The sequence below is a fragment of the Loxodonta africana genome, chromosome 2 (genome assembly GCF_030014295.1).
Source record: "Loxodonta africana isolate mLoxAfr1 chromosome 2, mLoxAfr1.hap2, whole genome shotgun sequence".
Lineage (NCBI taxonomy): Eukaryota > Metazoa > Chordata > Mammalia > Proboscidea > Elephantidae > Loxodonta > Loxodonta africana.
In genome coordinates this window covers 7,327,856-7,347,158 of record NC_087343.1, presented here as the reverse complement: position 1 = coordinate 7,347,158, position 19,303 = coordinate 7,327,856, and the positions used below count along the sequence as shown (strand labels likewise).

Sequence of the window (19,303 nt, the reverse complement as noted above, 5' to 3'; positions counted from 1 at the left end):
TGAAGAGTATTTTCAAATAAATGAATGAACAGTAGAATTGAAGAGAAAGCCAAGATCACAGCTGATAAGCAGGGCCAGCCCACACAGCCAGGTGGTCCTGGTGTGGCTGCCCAGTAGGTCTGGCCTGGCACTTCAGGAAGGTCAAAGGCAAGGGTTCTGCTCTGAGCTCTCCAGGGGCACCTAAGGCTCTGAGCTGGCTGGGCAAAGGAGGCCAAAGGCCATCGCCACACTCTACCCCTGTCACCGCCCCCTCTCCTAAATGTTCAAAGCCCGGTGAACTGCGCATGAGGGACAGTGGAACCAGAGGCAGGAGGCAGTCTCCAGGGCCTACAGGAGGTAAGAGAGCACACACACGTACACACACGCAGCACCCATGCGCTGACACAAGAGTGTCTTCATGCGCACGTAAGCTGCATTCACGCTCTCACTTCAGTACCCAAGCACCCGCACTCAACACGCACACATACACACCCACCTGCGCAAACTTACACAAAAGCACATGCGCACACTCACGCGAACATGTGTGTTCACACTAAAGCAGTCAAGTTATACCGAGCAAGGGCCAGGCCTGTCGCCGGTTTGGTGCCCGAATTTGCGTGCGCGTCCTCCTGTCCCCTAGGCCCCTCGCGCGGCAAGCACAGGCAGCCTAGCCCGAGACCCCGAGGCCTTCTGACCCGCTGCCCCGCGCACCCTGCAGCTCAGCACAGACTCTTGGGGTGAGGCCAGCGAGGGCGGCGGTGACTTCGGACCCGCGAGAGCAGGTCACCGCAGGAGCGGGCCCCAAGGAGACGGAGCGGGAGACACAACGGCGCTGGCTCCCCTAGAGCGGCTCGCCTCCCATAGCTTCCCTAACCTAGAGAGATGCAGGTCCCTGTACGCTTGGGTCCGCGGGTCGCGCAGAGGTCCAGGCGCCCTTCCTCTGTGTGATCCTCCCCGCCGAGCGGGAGGGCAAACCCCACCGGGTCCATCGCGTGGGGCCCAGGGCGCCCCCGCCACACCCGGTCCTTCCGCGGCAGGTGCCGGCCTGTGAAAGTCTGGCCTTGGGGGTAGGGATTGGAGCGGCAGATCGCGGCCGCGGCGGGTCCTGGCGCGGATCACCCCAGGGACCGCCGCACAGGTGGGTGCCCCGGCGCGTGGCCCAGCCTGGCCCCCTCTCCCCAGCTGACTCGCGGGCGGCGGAGAGCGGGCACCTCTGGTGGGCAAGCGCCCGCCTCCGCTCCTCCGCCCTCCTTCTGCCTTCTCCCCTCCTCCTCTATCCCAACACCCCTCCTGCCCTTAGCTCCCCACCCCCTCCTCTTCTCCCTCCCCTGCCCTCATCTCCCCTCCTTTCTCTCTCCCCTGCCCTCCTCCCACCCTCTCCTCACCCTTCCCCCTGCCCTCCTGTCCCCTCCCTCCCCTCCCCGGCGCTCCCACTGTCCGGGCAAGGGCTGGCCGCCACTCCGCCCCCCGCGCGGTGCAGAGCCTCAGTAATAACCCGGGCGCGGGCGCCGAGTCCCCGCGGGCAGTTCTCCCTCCTCCGGCCCAGTCCTGTCCTCTGCCGCCTCGCGCACCACCCAGCTGGGGAGTTTTGAGCCCCTACCCCTCTAAGAGAGCGCCCCTGGATGCAGTGCTACGTGCCCCCCACGGAGGCGCAGCGCCAGAGGCCCTCGCAGGGCTCCGTGGGCGCGAAGGGAGGCCCGGCCATGCGTATGCGGGGCTGCGCGGCGTTCTGGGTGCTGCTGCTCCTTGCGCAGGTGAGTGTGCAGGTGAGTCCGCGCTCTCCAGGCCTGCGGTAGCCCTGCGTCGCTAACCAGGAAAGCAGGTCCCTCTCGCGGACCCTGTCTGGCACTCCCCCATCTCATCGAGGTGTCACTGCTGTTTTCCAGCAGGCACCTGTGTGCGCCATGGGACCCGCAGCGGCAGCGCCTGGGAAACCAAGCGTCCACCATCCTCCCTCGCACGCAGAGAGCCTAGGCTGGATGGAAAACACAGGTAAGTCCGCGAGGTGGGGGGTTCCAATGCTTGCAATTGGGCAGCTTATAAGCCCTCCCAAAGCTGCATGTTGAGGTGCTGTGGGTGTCCGGGACGCAGCTGAACTCTCCTTTTAAGATGCTGCTGTGTGTGTGTCTGACTGTGGGAGCGAGCACCCCATGATTGGGCTTTCAAAGATACTTGTATTTTCTGGTAAATTACCAACGGTTTACCGCAGTCCTTACCACAGACATTAGCAGTGAGAAAAGGCAGTATATTTCATTTACAAAACGCTAAGGAAGGAGGTTAGGAATATTGCAGAGATTGTATCTATGTACACCTCAAAGCACTTAAAAAGCGCTTTTCCTCATCCTCTTTTTCTTCTTATTCAACGTCTCTCTTCTTGCCTCTAGAGCAGGAGAAAAGAGTGGGAATTTTTGCAGTGCCTAGGTTTATCATCTTATTGTCAAAATTGTAGTTCTTTAAGAATTGAAGCAGAATTGAAACATAAAATGCATAAAATGGAAATCAGGGTATCACGACCTCATAAGCAATGCCAACACCCTGTGCCATGGTTTGATGTGAAAACAAGTCTAATGTTTTTGGCTTCGCAATGTGTGGTTTTTCTTCCAAAGCTCAGGAGAGACATTTCTAAATTTGCTATTTTATCGTGGGTCTCCGTCCCTTGATTCTGCTTTAGGGTAAGTGTGGAAGCAGGTGTGTAAAGTTGCTAACAAAGTGGTTTTCATTTGAACCTAATTATTTGGCAATTACCACATACTAATAACTGCATAATTTCCAAGAATAAATTGCCGTCTCAGATATTAATGGTAACTTTTACAGAAGAACTCAGTTTAATTATCCCAGCATATTTTCAGAAGCTCTAGGAAATTAAAGTGAATAATTCAAAAATTCTGAATATAGTTTATTTATCTCGATAACATAAAATAATCTAACTTATTAATTAACTTGCAATTTTCTCCAAGATATTGAATAGTATATAATAAAATGATAACTGTCAGAATATTAATTCTGGAACATAAGAACTTCTTGAGGACCACCAGAGGGCGCCAGATGTAAATGATAGAAAATGTTTACACTTAATTTTTGCTTTGTATCCGCGAGAAAAGTTTAATTATCCGTCTATGTAAAACTCACCTTTTTGTAGTTGCTCTTGTCTCCTTTAATGTTTCTTTTACAGTGCATTCCATAGTATAATTACCTATATTTGATGTAGATTGCTTCTTACGAATTGAATTGTGTTCCCCAAAAATCCTAACCCCTAACCAACTTGAGGGCACCTACCATCAACAACAACACGCTTGTGATTATAATCCCATTTGGGAATGGATTTTCTTTGTTATGTTAACAAGACAGTATTAGCTTAGTGTATATCTTAGTTATCTAGTGCGGCTATAACAGAAATACCAAAAGTGGATGGCTTTAACAAAGAGAAATTTCTTTTCTCACAGTCTAGTAAGCTACAAATCCAAATTCAGGGCATCAGCTCCAGGGGAAGGTTTTCTTTCTCTTTGGGCTCTGTGGGAAGGTCCTTGCCATCAGTCTTCCCTTAGTCTGGGAGCTTCTCCACACAGAAGCCCTGGGTCCAAAGGACACACTCTGCTCCTGGCACTGCTTTCTTGATGGTATGAGGTCCCCACTCTCTTCCTTTTCCTTTTATCTCTTATAAGATAAAAGATGGTGCAGGCCAAATTCCAGGGAAACTTCCTTTACATTAGATCCAGGATGAGACCTTAGTACCAAAAACCAAACGAAACCCATTGCCGTCGAGTTGATTCCAACTCCTAGTGACCCTGTAGGACAAAGTAGATCTGCCCCATAGAGTTTCCAAGGAGCACCTGGTGGATTCGAACTGCTGATCTTTTAGTTATCAGCCATAGCATTTAGCTAGTTCACCACCAGGGTTTCTGAGACCTTAGTAAGGCTGTTACAATTCCACCCTAAACCCCTTTAATATACAATTACAATCACAAAACGGAGGACAACCACGCAATACTGGAAATCATGGCCCAGCCAAATTGCTACACACATTTTTTTTTGGGGGGGGGGGACATAATTCAATCCATGACAGGGTGTATCTTCAGTTCCTTTGAGATATAAAAGAGATTAAACTAGCAAGCGAGCAGGTAGATGGAGGAAGACAGATGGATGCCACACCACATGAAGGTCTGCAGGAATCAAGGAACAAGGCCCTCCCCCAGAGCTGACAAAGACAGAAAGCCTTCTCTTAGAGCCAGCACCCTGAATTCAGACTTCTAGCCTCCTAAGCTGTGAGACCTCCTCCACACATCTGTCAGTTTGTCCTACTGTGGGTCTTGCATTTTGCTGTGATGCTAGAAGCTAGGCCACCAGTATTCAAATACCAGCAGGGTCACCCATGGTGGATAGGTTTCAGCTGAGCTTCCAGACTAAGACAGACTAGGAAGAGGTTATTTTCAGTCATCTCTTGTGCATACAAAAGCTGTACAATGAATAAGGAAGACCAAAAAACAATTGATGCCTTTGAATTATGGTGTCGGAAGAATATACCATATGCTGCCAGGAGAATGAACAAATCTGTCTTGGAAGAAGTACAGCCAGAATGCTCATTAGAAGAGAGGATGCCAAGACTTCCTCCCACATACTTTGGACTTGTTATCAGGAGTGACCTGTCCCGGGAGAAGGACATCATGCTTGGTGGAACAGAGGGTCAGCAAAAAAGAGGAAGACCCTCAATAAGATGGATTGACACAGACAGGGGGCTCTAACATAACAATTGTAAGGATGGCACAGGACAGGGCAGTGTTTCGTTCTGTTGTCTGTAGGATCGCTATGAGTCAGAACCGACTAGACAGCACCTGACAACAACAAACTGTGAGAAAATAAATTTTGTTTGTTAAAGCTACCCACTTGTGGCATTATTGTTATAGCAGCACTAGATAACTAAGATCTCCCCCATCACCTTTTCTTTTTTAAGTTCTTTGTAATAATTCTAGTTCCTTAAAAGTCATGAAAATTGCAGAGGGACTCGAGATTTTCAGAGTACTTTGCAGCATTTATAAATTATTTTTAAGATACTTAAATTATACACAGGAAACTATTCCCAGGAAGAAAAGCTAAGGCATCCTGTCTGAGTGTGGTTTTCCACCCATAAACATACATGCGCTTAGATACCCCCTTATGAGCAAGCTGCTGGAGGTGAGGGGAGGGAGCTCTGAAGCCTTGGAGCTCTTATCACCTGGTATCCACTGCTGTCTGGAACCCAGCGTTTCCATGACAACCATCTACATTGCTTGGTCAGAACCTGAAGCTGAAAGTATTAGCCCATCATCAGTGGAGTTCTCATTTAGTGGACACACCATGCCCGCATCCACCACCCACCATGCACTTTAGCTCTTTAATTATAAGAGGTAAAATTAAGAGAGTGGAACACCTTCATAACACCAGAGAAAAGGCTGTTTTTGTTCAACAGTGTTACCTCCTTAGACCTAGAAGACTAGAGCTAGAATGTACTTTGTGTGACACTGGGGTCAGATAACTTATGGACATCTAGGTATCCATTACGCAAGTTGGCTTTGAAATAAATATTTTAGCCATAAAGTTTGTATAAAGTAACACCTGATTCAAACTATTACTGTAAATTTTGCTGAGTCTGTGTTGTAACTATGTCATAGAAAAGGGAACTTCGTATAGTCTTGGAGGCAGTAGTAGATAACTAAATTGGAAGAAATTCTATTTTCTGACATTAAGAATACTAATTCATTTGCTTATTCAGCATTGCCTTTCTCTATTCTCTAACAAGACACTTGAACCTTTTTTCCTACATATTTACTTTTGTAATAAAATAGTGGCTCCTGTAAGAGCAAATACATATCAAAGATTTGTTAATTCCAGAGTAAATTAACTATCAGGTTTATAAGTTCTTTAGAATCTTGTTGCATTGAGTATAGTAAAGATGGTGACTGTGTGTGTGTGTGTTTGAAGTTTGTAGTGCTTTATATTCAGACCTTTACATAACATGAGAAAGGTCAATCTATTTCAGGTGGGTACAGCAGTGTTCTTGTTCGTGTTTAACAACAGGCTCTTGCAGCAAGGTAGGAGAGGTTTGGAGCTCTGATTAGTAAAGACAGCAAATTCCCAGGGTGTAAGTACTCCCACTGTGGCCAACTGCAAGGTACTAACTTGATGTCACTGACACAGATTTAGAAAGTGATGGGTAAAATCAGCTCTCTGAAGCTGGTACAAGGAAGATTCAGCACTCCTCGGTGGGTCTAACTTTGCCCAGTCCTTTGCTATTCTCACAATCATTGCTCTGTTTGAGCCCATTGTTGCAGCCATTGTGTCAATTCATCTCATTGACGGTGTCCTTTTTTGTATGATGTCTTTCTCCAGGGACTGGTTCCTCCTGATAACATGTCCAAAGTATTTGCTCTCCTCTGAGGAACATTCTGGTTATACTTCATCCAAAACAGGCTTGTTCCTTCTTCTGGCAGTCCATGGTATATTCTATATTCTTTGCCTACACCATAATTCAAAACCATCAATTCTTCTTTGGTCTTCCTTATTCATTATCCAGCTTTCATGTGCATCTGAGGCAATTGAAGTTACCATGGCTTGGGTCAGGCACATTTTAGTCCTCAAAGTGACATCTTTCCTTTTTAATACTTTTGTTGTTGTTAGGTGCTGTCGAGTCGGTTCCAACTCATAGGGACCCTACTTACAACAGAACAAAACACTGCCTGGACCCGCGCCATCCTCACATTTGTTGTTATGCTTGAGCCCGTTGTTGCAGCCACCGTGTCAATCCACCTTGTGGAGGGTCTTCCTCTTTGTTGCTGACCCTCTATGCTTTAACAAAGTCTTCTGCAGCAGACTTAACCAAGGCACTGTATCAGTTGATTTATGGACTGCTGCTTCCATGGGCATTGATTATGGACCCAAGTAAAATGAAATCCTTGACAACTTCAACATTTTCTCCATTTAACATGATGTTGCTTATTAGTACAGTAGTGGGGATTTTTGTTTTCTTTACATTTTGTTTTCTTACATTACTAAAGGCTGTAGTCTTTGATCTTCACCAGTAAACGCCGCAAGTTCCCTTCACTCAGCAAGGAAGGTTGTGTCATCTGCATATCAAAGTTTGTTAAAAAAGTCTTCCTACAGTCCTGGTGCTGTGTTCTTCACATAGTCCACCTTCTCCAAGTATCTGCTTAGCATACAGATTGAATGAGTATGGTGAAATGATACAATCCTGATACACACCTCTCCTGATTTTCAACCATGGAGTATCTCCTTATTGCGTTTGAATGGCTGCCTCTTGGTCTATGCACACGTTCCAGATGAGCATAGTTAAGTGTTCTGGAATTGCTATTCCTGGCAATGTTATCCATAATTTGTTATCCACACAGTCTAATGCCTTTGCATAGTCAGTAAAATGCAGTGGCTGCAATGATGGTATCAAGCATAGCCATGACTATGAGGATGGTGCAGGACCAGGCAGTTTCCTTCTGTTACACATATGGTCTCTATAAGTCAGAACCAACTCAAGGGCACCCAACAAAAACAACAAACATCTTTCTGGTATTGTTGCTTTCAGCCAAGAACCATCTGAAATCAGCAATGATATCCCTCATTTCACATTCTCTTCTGAATCCAGCTTGAATTTCTGGCAATTCCATGTGGATGTACTGCTACAACTGTTCTTGAGTTATCTTCAGCAGAATTTTACTTGCGTGTGATATTAATGATATTGTTCAATAATTTCCAAATTCCATTGGATTGACTACCTTTCTCTGGAATGGGCACAAATATGGATCTCTTCTAGTCAGTTGGCCAGGTAGTTAATTGTCTTCCAAATTTCTTGCCATAGATGAGTGAGCACTTCCAGCCTTGCATCAGTTTTTTGAAACATCTCAATTGGTATTTCATCAATTTCTGGATGCTTGTCCTCTGCCAGTGCCTTATGTGCACCTTGGTCTTCCTTCATTGCCGTTTGTTCTTGATCGTATGCTACTTCCTGAAATGGCTGAGTGTTGACCAATTGTTTTTGATACAGTGATTCTATGTCTTCCTTGGATCTTTTTTGATGTTCCCTGTGTCGTTCAATAATTTGCCCATAGAATCTTTCACTATGGCAACTCGAGGCTTGAATTTTTTCTTCAGGTCTTTCAGTTTGAAAAATGCCGAGCATGTTCTTCCCTTTTCTTTTTCCAGCTCCCGGTCTTTACACATTTCATTATAATACTTTAGTTTGTGTTCATGAGCTGCCTTTTGAAATCTTCCGTTCAACTCTTTTACTTCATCATTTCTTCCATTCTCTTGAAGAGCAAGTTTCAGAGTCTCTTTGGACATCCATTTTGGTCTTTTCTTTCTTTCTGTCTTTTTAATTACCTTTCTCTTTCTTCACGTATGATGTCCTTGCTGCCATTCCACAACTCATCTGGTCTTCATTTATTTGCATTTGGTTGTATATAAGCAGCCTCACTAGCTACCGCATTTTTTTTTCCATTGTTGTAAATGTATCTATCACACTTTTGCCAATTCAACTTTTTACAGGTGTACAACTTATTGACAATAATTGCAACAATCAGCTGTGCAACTTTTTGTTTTAACTTAAAGAAGCTTGTTCAACTGAGGCTAAATCAGAAAATGGCCCCAGTCACTATGCATCCAACAGAACTTTCTCCTAAGTGAATTGGTTGGAAATCAAAAAGGAAAATACATATATCTTTGGAAAGTTAGAACCACATGAGGATATTAGAATTGGGGTTTTTGCAAATACATTATTTCATTACAGGAGAGATTTCATGAGAAAATCTCATTGTGAGTGACTGCCTCACTGCAGTGCCAGATCTCTTGAGTCCTTTTTGGTCTTTGGTCTTGGCATCTTTTTCACAAACATCTCAGAGGAAACATGGAACTTGCAACCTGACATTACTGTGAACTGTTGTTATTTTCTGGTGTTTAGAAAAATGGCAGAGTTGGAAACAGGCTGTCTCTTACATGTGCAGGCCCAGTGATAAGTAAAATTGGAGGTCCCACCCAAAACTGGAAAACCTACCCTGTTGCTGTCGAGTCAGTTCCGACTCATGGTGACCTTATGTGTTACAGGGTAGAACTGTCCCATAGAGTTTTCTTGCTGTAGTCTTTACAGCTCACCAGATCTTTCTTCTACAAAACTGCTGGATGGATTTAACCCATCAACTTTTAGGTTAGTAGTCAACTGCAAGCCATTTGTATCACCCAGGGGCCTTTGGAGGTCTCATACCACATGTTTAAATATTTAAAAGGTATAAATCAAGCTAACAGGGAGTTAAATAAAGTATATTGCAAGCCCTGGCCTTGACAAACAGACCTTTCTAAGGCATAAAGATCTAAGTTTAGGGAATGGCAGTGTAGCAAGAGCTGACTCCCAGAATCCTATCCACCCCTTCTGTCTCTGTTTTGTCCTGTCTGAGTTATGTCCTGTCCATGTTCTGTCATGCCCAGAGCTCTCTCTTGCCTGGATCTAAGAGTGATGCCACTCAGGGACATCCCTTCCCAGAACCTTGGATGAGAAACTCAGAGATGATACTTTTGATGGTGATAATGAGTGAACAAATCTTAGGTGTAACAATGAAAAGTCAATGCTAATTTTCTAGAAGGCAGAAACCTCTTTGGAAAAAACTACAATATTTAGAGAAAGGTAGCCAAGGGTCACTGCCCAGGATATTGATGTAACTATAAAGGTTCTCTCTACACTTCCAACAAAGAGGGAAATGATTCAAATGTACACTGAATGCAGGATGTTTTCCAACTCAGAATGGTTCAGAACATCTACAGGGTCATAGCGTCTCAGTGCTAACCTTGCCTTCCAGCCTATCTCTATAACCTGTGCTCATGATCACAGTCTGTCTTGCGAGCTTTCTCCTACATTCTCTTGACCATAGTTGTCAAGCCTGTGTTACCGCGAGATTGTTGTGATAGAAACCTGCAGACTTGTGCGGGTGCCCTAAAACCATATAGTTCTTTGGGGTTTCCTTTGCTTTTGCTCTTTTAAAGAAGAACTAATTTATTTGAATATGTTTTAGGGTAGCATACTGTTGTGGATTGAATCATGTCCCCCAAAAAGACAGGTGGAAGTCCTAACCCCGGGTACCTATGAACATGAACTTGTTTGGAAATAGAGGCTTTGAAGGTGTTATCAATTAGACTAACTTGAGGTCATACAGTAGTAGGATGGGTCCTAATCCAATTGGAGCAATGGTCTATAAAAGAGGAAAAGAGACACAGAGAATGCAAGCCAAGAAGGCCTGAGACTGGGAGAAGCTAAACAGTTAAGAAAGGATATTCTCCTAGAGACTTTGGAGGGAGCATGGCCCAGCTAACACCCTAAATTTGCACTTCTGGCCTCCAGAAACGTGAGACAATAAATTTCCATCATTTTAAGTTACCCAGTTGGTAGCACTTTGTTACAGCAGCTTTAGAAACCATTTTGTAAGTCACAAGATGAAGCTGTACAGAGTGTGATACAGGCCTTTGAAAGACATTCAGGTTGAAATCTGACCAAGAACCAAGTATCCAGCCCAATCAGGAGTCAATTTTGAGTGGGATCAAGTGCATCACGTCAGCATTTCCAGTGTGACCGTCTGGGAAACCTGGGACGTGTGTATTTTGCCTCTTCTCTTGTATGTTAAAAATATACATTAACTACAAAAGAAAATGCATCAAAGAATGGCCAGCACATTAATCCAAAAAACACAAAATTATAAATGTTGGAGAGGCTATGGAGAGATTGGAACACTTCTACACTGCTGGTGGGAATGTAAAATGGTACAACCATTTGGAAATTGATTTGACGCTTCCTTAAAAAGCTAGACATAGAACTACCATACGATCCAGCAATCCCACTCCTTGGACTATATCCTAGAGAAATAAGAGCCTTTACCCGCACAGATATATGCATACCCATGTTTATTGCAGCACTGTTTACAATAGCAAAAACATGGAAGCAACCAAGGTGCCCATCAGCAGACGAATGGATAAATAAATTATGGTATATTCACACAATGGAATACTGCACATCCATAAAGAACAGTGAGGAATCTGTGAAACATTTCATAACATAGAGGAACCTGGAAGGCATTATGCTGAGTGAAATTAGTCAGTTGCAAAAGGAAAAATTTTGTATAAGACCACCATTATAAGAACTTGAGAAATAGTTTAAACTGAGAAGAAAACATTCTTTTGTGGTTATGGGAGGGGGGAGGGAGGGAGGGTGGGAGAGGGGCATTCACTAATTAGATAGTAGATAAGAACTACTTTAGGTGAAGGGAAAGACAGCACACAATACAGGGGAGGTCAGCACAATTGAACTAAACCAAAAGCAAAGAAGTTTCCTGAATAAACTGAATGCTTCAAAGGCCAGCACGGCAGGGGCAGGGGTCTGGGGACCATGGTTTCAGGGGACATCTAAGTCAACTGGCATAATAAAATCTATTAAGAACACATTCTGCATCCCACTTTGAAGAGTGGCGTCTGGGGTCTTAAACGCTAGCAAGCAGCCATCTAAGATGCATCAATTGGTCTCAACCCACCTGGATCAAAGGAGAATGAAGAACACCAAGGACACAAGGTGATTGCGAGCCCAAGAGACAGAAAGGGCAACATGAACCAGCGACTACATCATCCTGAAACCAGAAGAACTAGATGGTGCCTGGCTACAACTGATGACTGCCCTGACAGGGAACACAACAGAGAACCCCTGAGGGAGCAGGAGAGCAGTGGGATACAGACCCCAAATTCTCAAAAGACCAGACTTAGTGGTCTGACTAAGACTAGAAGGACCCCAATGTTCATGGCCCCCAGACCTTCTGTTGCCCAGGACAGGAACCATTCCTGAAGCCAACTCTTCAGACATGGATTGGACTGGACAATGGGGTGGAGAAGGATGCTGGTGAGGAGTGAGCATCTTGGATCAGGTGGACACTTGAGACTATGTTGGCATCTCCTGCCTGCAGGGGAGATGAGAGCGTGGAGGGGATTAAAAGCTGGTGAAATGGACATGAAAAGAGAGAGTGGAGGGAGAGAGTGGGCTGTCTCATTAGGGGGAGAGTAATTGGGAGTGTGTAGCAAGGTGTATATGGGTTTTTGTGTGAGAGGCTGACTTGATTTGTAAACTTTCACTTAAAACACAATAAAAATTATTAAAAAAAAAAAGAATGGCCAGCATATTTTTCTTCTAAATTGTTTTCTGAGAAATTACTGATTATTTTCAAGCTAAAATTTCTTATCCAGCTCAATTAAAATATTTGTAAAAAATTGAAAGAATATGACTAAAGAAATGCCTTCAAACCAAAAACCAAACCCACTGCCATTCAGTTGATTCCGACTCATAGTGACCAGGGTTTCCAAGGAGCAGCTGGTGGATTTGAACTGCCAACCCTTTGGTTAGCAGCCGAGCTCTTAACCACTGTGCCACTGGGGCCCCAAAGGAATGTCTTAGAACTATACAAAATTATTTTATGTGATAATTACTAAATCTCTGTTAGTAAAATTTATGAAATATGATCCCAATTCTATTTATTTTTTAATCATTTTTTTCCTTTTACATACCATAAAATTTAATGTATTGGTAATAACACCTTATAGGGAAAACTGTGATTTACCTGAAGTTTACTTTTAAGATTTTGCCTTTTTAAGTCTAATTTTTTTATTCTACAGTTTGAACTTGAAAATGAGTATATGCTGAATTTTTCTCCATCATTTTTGACTGAGTAAAAGTGTCATTGGGTATATGAGTTTCCTAGGGCTGCCATGAAAAATTACCACAAACGGGGTGGCTTAAAACAACAGAAATTTATTCTCTCATGTTTCAGGAGTCTAGAAGTCCAAAATCAAGGAATCGGCAGGGTTGGTTCTTTCTGGAGGCCCTGAGGTAGAATCTGTTCCATGCCTCCCCCTTAGCTTGTGGTGAGCGTCTGGCAATCTTTGGCATTCCTTGGCTTGTGGATGCATCATACAAACCTTCACATTTTCTTCTCTGTGTGTCTCTGTCTGTCGCTTATTTCCTGTCTCACAAGGGCACCATCAATGGATTTAGGGACCACTCTAATCCGAGGTGATTCATCTCAAGATCTTTGCCTTAGTTACATCTGCAGAGACCCTTATTCCAAATAAGATCATATTATGAGGTTCTGGGTGGACAACTCTTTGAGGAAGGGTGTCACCATTCGACCCACTGCATCTGGTAATAAATTCTATTATAAAAGCTTCTGATTCTTTTCAGAATTCTGAAATGACTCAGCTGCTCTCTGCTTTTGCTTTCAGAATACGACCTTGTCTCTGCCTACGAGGTTGACCACAATGATGATTACATATCCCATGAAATCACGCACCATCAGCGGAGGAAAAGAGCAGTGTCCCAGTTAGGAGCTGATTCCCTTCACCTTAGGCTAAGAGGATTCGGGCACGACTTCCACATGGATCTGAAAACGTCCAGTAACCTGGTGGCTCCTGGATTTATTGTACAGACACTGGGAAAGGGAGGCACGAAATCAGTGCAGATGATCCCTCCGGAGGATTTCTGTTTTTATCAAGGCTCCTTGCGATCCCACAAAAACTCCTCAGTGGCTCTCTCAACCTGCAAAGGTTTGGTGAGTACTGCTCTCATCTCCTGTGGTGAAGGCTCAATTTCAGGTCTTTAGAGACTAGTGAATAGTCATTTGTGAAGGGGGGATTTCCCTTGAAACATTTGAGAATATCCTATTACTGCAATATACATTTCTTTGATCTGTAAAAGCAAAAAGAAATTGCCAGATAATACTTTTTTAAATACATTGTGCTGCCTCCTTTGGCTTATTTGAAAATAGTGTACATAACACCCCATTTTTTGTTGTTTATTTTTGTCTAGAATAATTGTGGTTGAGCTCTTTAGTTTGAAAACTGTACATCAAAACTCTTGGCAAATTTCGAACACACTAACTTCTTTAGGATTACTCTGACTTACTGGTGCGTTATTGAATCTCTGTAAACGCCTTCATTTTGAAAAATACAGTTGTATTCAGCTAACTGACCATGTTGATTATTTGATCAAATTCTGGAAAGACGTTGAGTACATTACTTCTGTCATCCAGATAATGATAGCATGCCTACATATTAGGGCAGTGATGAAATCCCAATGGAATGATGTCCCCATGGCAGGGAGAGGCCAGTCCATTGGAGTAATGAATCTATTGGTCCATTTACCATTTTCCTAACCTGATTGAGACATTAGAAGGGGGAGCATCTGGCCAAGTTGAGAATCCGTCTGCAACCCTTAGGCCCAAGGTAAATCCAAGATGAAATTCTAATGGTTTGCCTTTTGCTTTTGTTAAAAACTTTCTATATTTTTATTGGACGCTAGCTTATTAGATTCTTAGATTCTTGGCCACAGATTATTCATTCAGGCACAGATGAGCAAGCCATCACCAAGAATTCTAAGGTAAAATATGACCTTTATGCAAATACTGAGGTAATAAACATGTGTGGTAAAGACACTTTAAGGTCTTGAAGATGTTCAGTTTGGCAAACATGCTTTTGAACAATTATTTTGCATCTTTAGAAAATGCCTTTTACCTGTTTCTTAAATCTCTTTCCCTCTTTGGAAAGAGAGAATTCAAACCCGACATTTCGTAAGTTTCTCCTCCCCCATCTGTAAATATCTGATGTTGAAAAGTTATTCATAACCAATTCCTCAAAAAAGTGAATATATGCAAGTGCTAAATCCTGTAAAAATACTTTTAAGAGATTAAAATTCTGTCTTCTAGCAGAATTTTGTTTCTCTCACATCTACTTTTATTTGTGAAAAGCTTTTGGTTTGAGAATGAATACAATAAGGAGCTGCCAGGATAGGGCAGCTGCTATTTGGCACACTTATTAAGCATTAATGTGATGTGGCTGATTTCTTCCACACTTCCCAAGAAAAATAGGTCTCCCTTGACTAAAGAAAAGGGTCGTTGCACATAGTGTACCAAATGAGTGTACCTCAGCTTTGGCTTTCTTCAACAAAGACTCAAACCAGAAATGGAAGCCATTGTCAGGTAGGGAGTGCCATGCCCTGCAGAGCTCCCTAAGCTTGGATTTGTTGGAGGAGAATGAGGGAAGTTCTTCTCCCTTCGTGTTAATGTAGTAGGGATGCAAGCTCATTAGTACCCCTGGGTCTTCAAGAGCTCCCCCAGGCCTTCCTGTGGCAGCTGACATATACCCCTGGAGTCTGTCCCATGAATAGATACAGCTGGTAACACCTGAGTTTTCTGGCTTTCTTTAAATTCAATGGGAGTTAACAGCAAAAGTTGTCAACATATAACTACATGAAAGATGAAGAAGTGAAAAAGAAAAAGACCCCTCTGGATAATAAATACCATGGTTTAATATTGTGGTCACTGAGATACAAAATATGTATGCCTTCACCATGAATCTTACTAATACATAGTTGTTATGGATTGAATTGTGTCCCCCAAAAGTGTGTGTCAACTTGGCTAGGGCAAGATTCCCAGTTGTGTGTGATTGTCCACCATTTTGTAATCTCATGCGATTTTCCCATGTGTTATAAATCCTACCTCTATGTTAATGAGGCAAGATTAGAGGCAATTACATTAATGAGGCAGAAGGTTAGGTTGTATCTTATATCAATCTCTTTTGAGATACAAAAGAGAAGCAAGCAGAGGGACATGGGAACTTCATACCATCAACAAACAAGAGCCAGGAAAATTACACGACCTTTGGACCTGGGGCCCAGCACTGAGAAGCTCCTCGACCAGGGAAAATTCACGACAAGGATCTTCCCCTAGAGCCAACAGAGAGAAGAAGCCTTTCCCTGATCTTGCCACGTCACCATAATACTCTGTCTACTCCAGCTGCCCTTTGAAATCTTCCGTTCAGCTCTTTTACTTCATCATTTCTTCCCTTCACTTTAGTTACTCTACATTCCAGAACAATTTTCAGAGACTCTTCTGACATCCATTTTGGTCTTTTCTTTCTTTCCTGCCTTTTTAATGACCTCTTGCTTTTTTCATATATGATGTCCTTTATGTTATTCCACAACTTGTCTGGTCTTTGGTCATTAGTGTTCAGTGTGTCGAATCTATTCTTCAGATGGCCTATAAATTCAAGTTAGATATACTCAAAGTTGTATTTTGGCTGTCGTGGACTTGTTTTGATTTTTCTCAGCTTCAACTTGAACTTGCATATGAGCAGTTGATGGTCTGCTCTGCAGTCGGCCATTGGCCTTGTTCTGACTGACAGTATTGAACTTTTCCATCATTTCTTTTCACAGATGTAGTCGATTCGATTCCTGTGCATTCGATGCAGTGAGATCCGTGTGCATAGTCTCTGTTACTGTTGTTGAAAAAAGGTATTTGCAATAAAGAAGTTGTTGGTCTTGCAAAATTCTATAATTTGGTCTCTGGCATCGTTTCGATCACCAAGATCATAATTTCCAACTACTGATCTTTCTTCTTCCAACTTTCAAATTCCAGTCACCAGTAATTATCAAAGTATCTCGATTGCATATTTGATCAATTTCAGACTGCAGAAGTTGGTAGAAATCTTCAGTTTCTTCATCTTTGGACTTAGAGGTTGGTGAGTAAATTTGAATAGTAGTCATATTAACTGGTCTTCCTTGTAGGTGTATGGATATTATCCTATCTCTGACAGCGTTGTACTTCAGGATAGATCTTGAAACATTCTTTTTGAAGATGAGTACAATGCCACTGCTCTTCAATTTATCTTTCCCAGCATAGTAGACCATATGATTGTCTGATTCAAAATGGCCAATACCAGTCCATTTCAGCTCACTAATGCCTAGGATATTGATGTTTATGCATTTTACTTCATTTTTGGTGATTTCTAATTTTCCTAGAGTCATACTTTGTATATTCCACATTCCAATTATTAATGGATATTTGCAGCTGTTCTTCTCATTCTGATTCATGACACATCAGCAAACTGAGGTCCCAAAAGCTTGGCTCCATCCACATTATTAAGGTTGACCTGACTTTGGGAAGGCAGCTCTTCCCCAGTTGTATTTTAAGTGCCTTCCAACCTGAGGGACTCATATTCTGGCACTATAACAGACAATGTTTCACTGTTATTCATAAGAGTTTCACTGGCAAATTCTTTTCAGAGTAGACTGCCAGGTCTTTCTTCCTAGTCCATATTAGTCTGGAAGCTCCTCTGAAAGTTGTTCACCATGGGTGACCATGGTGGTATTTGAAATACCGGTGGCATAGCTTCTAGCATCACGGCAACATGCAAGCCACCACAGTATGACAAGCTGACAGATGTATGGTGGCTCAGAGCTGAGTGGCCCCATTTGCAGTATATTAAGGACTTTCATTAAATCACATGTAGTTTCATTGTATAGTTGTCTGTGTATAAAACCTGTTGCCGTCGAGTTGATTGTGACTCATAGTGACCCTATAGGACAGAGTAGAATTGCCCCATAGGGTTTCCAAGTACAGGCTGGTGGACTCAAACTGCTGACCTTCTGGTTAGTAGCTGAAGTCTTAAACCACTGCACGACCAGGGCTCTATCTATAGGTATGGATTTATTTTTTTATACCAGACTGTAACCTTTTCAAGAGACCTTGTTTTATTTTTCTTTGTATCACCAAGTTCATGTTACACACTAACAAGAATTCAATTTTTCTTTTTCAGTGAATAAGTGTCTGAAGTGTTTTAAAATTTCAAACAACAAAAAAAAAAAAAAAAACACATCTTCTCAACATTCTACATTGAGTACGAATAAATATAAAAAGTGGTGTATAATCAACTTAATCTGATTTATTTTCATGATTTATACCCATCATTCTAAATTTTCTTTTGGAACATATAACTTACTAATCATTTAATCAATAAGGTATATTACAAAAGTGTTTTTAAAATCTCCCATTTGTCAGTGATTTTGAATGAGGTTGCTTTAGAAATGTTTTCTATTGCATATGACAGGATTAGATTTTCTTAAAGGATTTTGTGTAAATTCTGTACTTGGCATAGCACTTTAGATTAAAAAAAAAAAAGATATCACATTTTTCAACTGTCCTTGGCATATCTGTGAACTCTATCTCCTCTTGAGCAAAGGGTGACTTTTTTAAGGCTTCATGCATAGGGCTCATGTTGCTTCTACTTAAATCTAATTATTCTGTTCTTTTCAACAATTTTGAAGAACTTGTAAATTCCACAGCTCTCAGGCCTGTTCAGGAATGCCCTCACTTGGCTAGAGACTTTCTTAAGACCCTGACTTGAATGGTACTAGGTTTTATTTCCAGCCACAAACTCCAGGGACTCTCTGGAAACCCTAGTTATTGAAAGATTTTTCTATAGCACCCTATAAATCCTAGGAAGCTGTCTGAAATACTGCCAAGTTGTCCACTAACTTTGAAAAATTTGCCTGAATCAGGAAAATAAAACAAGAGCAGAAAAGAATAATCAACATGGGGAGATTGCAGGGAGAGATAATAGTTTTTGGTTTTGTTTTTTAAAGTGTCGCTATCTGAAAAGCTCAGCGATGGATGGTTAGATGAAAATGTGGCAATCTTGAGAGGCATGTGGGGGAATTGTAGTGCAGTATGGTTTTTGGATAAAGTGTATCCAAGTTTGTAGTGACTAAGTAATTGAAAAGGTGCTGTGGAGGCCAGCTGAAAATTACTGTGCATTTGCACAAATGTCTGCTAATTAAGATTAAAGCTAATAGTAGCAATTTGAAACTGAAAGAAATGAGCACATTTTATCAGGAGAAGTAGATCAGAGTAACATTTGGTAAGGTAATCTTTTATACTCAAAGTGACCACCAAGTTTTCTATGTTGTTTACATAAATTATAAACAAGAATAGAGGAGCCGTGATGGCACAGTGGTTAAGCACTTAGCTGCTAACTGAAAGGCCAGCAGTTCAAACCCACCAGCTGCTCCATGGAAGAAAGTGTCGGTCTGCTTCTGTAAAGGTTGCAGCCTTGGAAACCCTATGGGGCAGCTCTACTCTGTCCTACTGTTTGAACCCAGGTAGGTGGGTCCTTGTCTGGCACACTGAGCCCTGCCATTAATCTGGATACCAGCCTTTGAGAAAAGAAAATACATTTATTTGCAATGTGCAGAGCAAGGATCCAGGAGGAGGTTCCTCAGCTCTGACTCCCCAAATGGTGGGGAGGCAAGTCTTTTATGTGATTAGGTAGCAAGATGGCAGCCTTGCAGGCATATTGGGGGGGATTCCCCCACATAGGTGTGTTGGGGGAGTTTCCTGGGAAGGCGTGACAGCGGTGTTTCCCGATCAGGCATCCTGGGAAGTTTCCCCATGTAGGTGCCCTGGGAAGCCCATGAGGCCAGGTTACAATCCCCCCT

General features: G+C 42.7%; 1 protein-coding gene across 1 annotated transcript in view; it reads left to right on the top strand.

The window, feature by feature from the left end:
* Positions 1-13,116: 13,116 nt before the first annotated feature.
* ADAMTS16 (ADAM metallopeptidase with thrombospondin type 1 motif 16) overlaps positions 13,117-19,303 on the top strand; it is a 286,634-nt gene continuing 280,447 nt past the window's right edge. Inside the window, exons 1-2 of the mRNA XM_003408138.3 lie at positions 13,117-13,177; positions 13,258-13,583. Coding sequence (XP_003408186.2) covers positions 13,117-13,177; positions 13,258-13,583 — 387 coding nt within the window. The remainder of the gene's footprint in view (positions 13,178-13,257; positions 13,584-19,303) is intronic.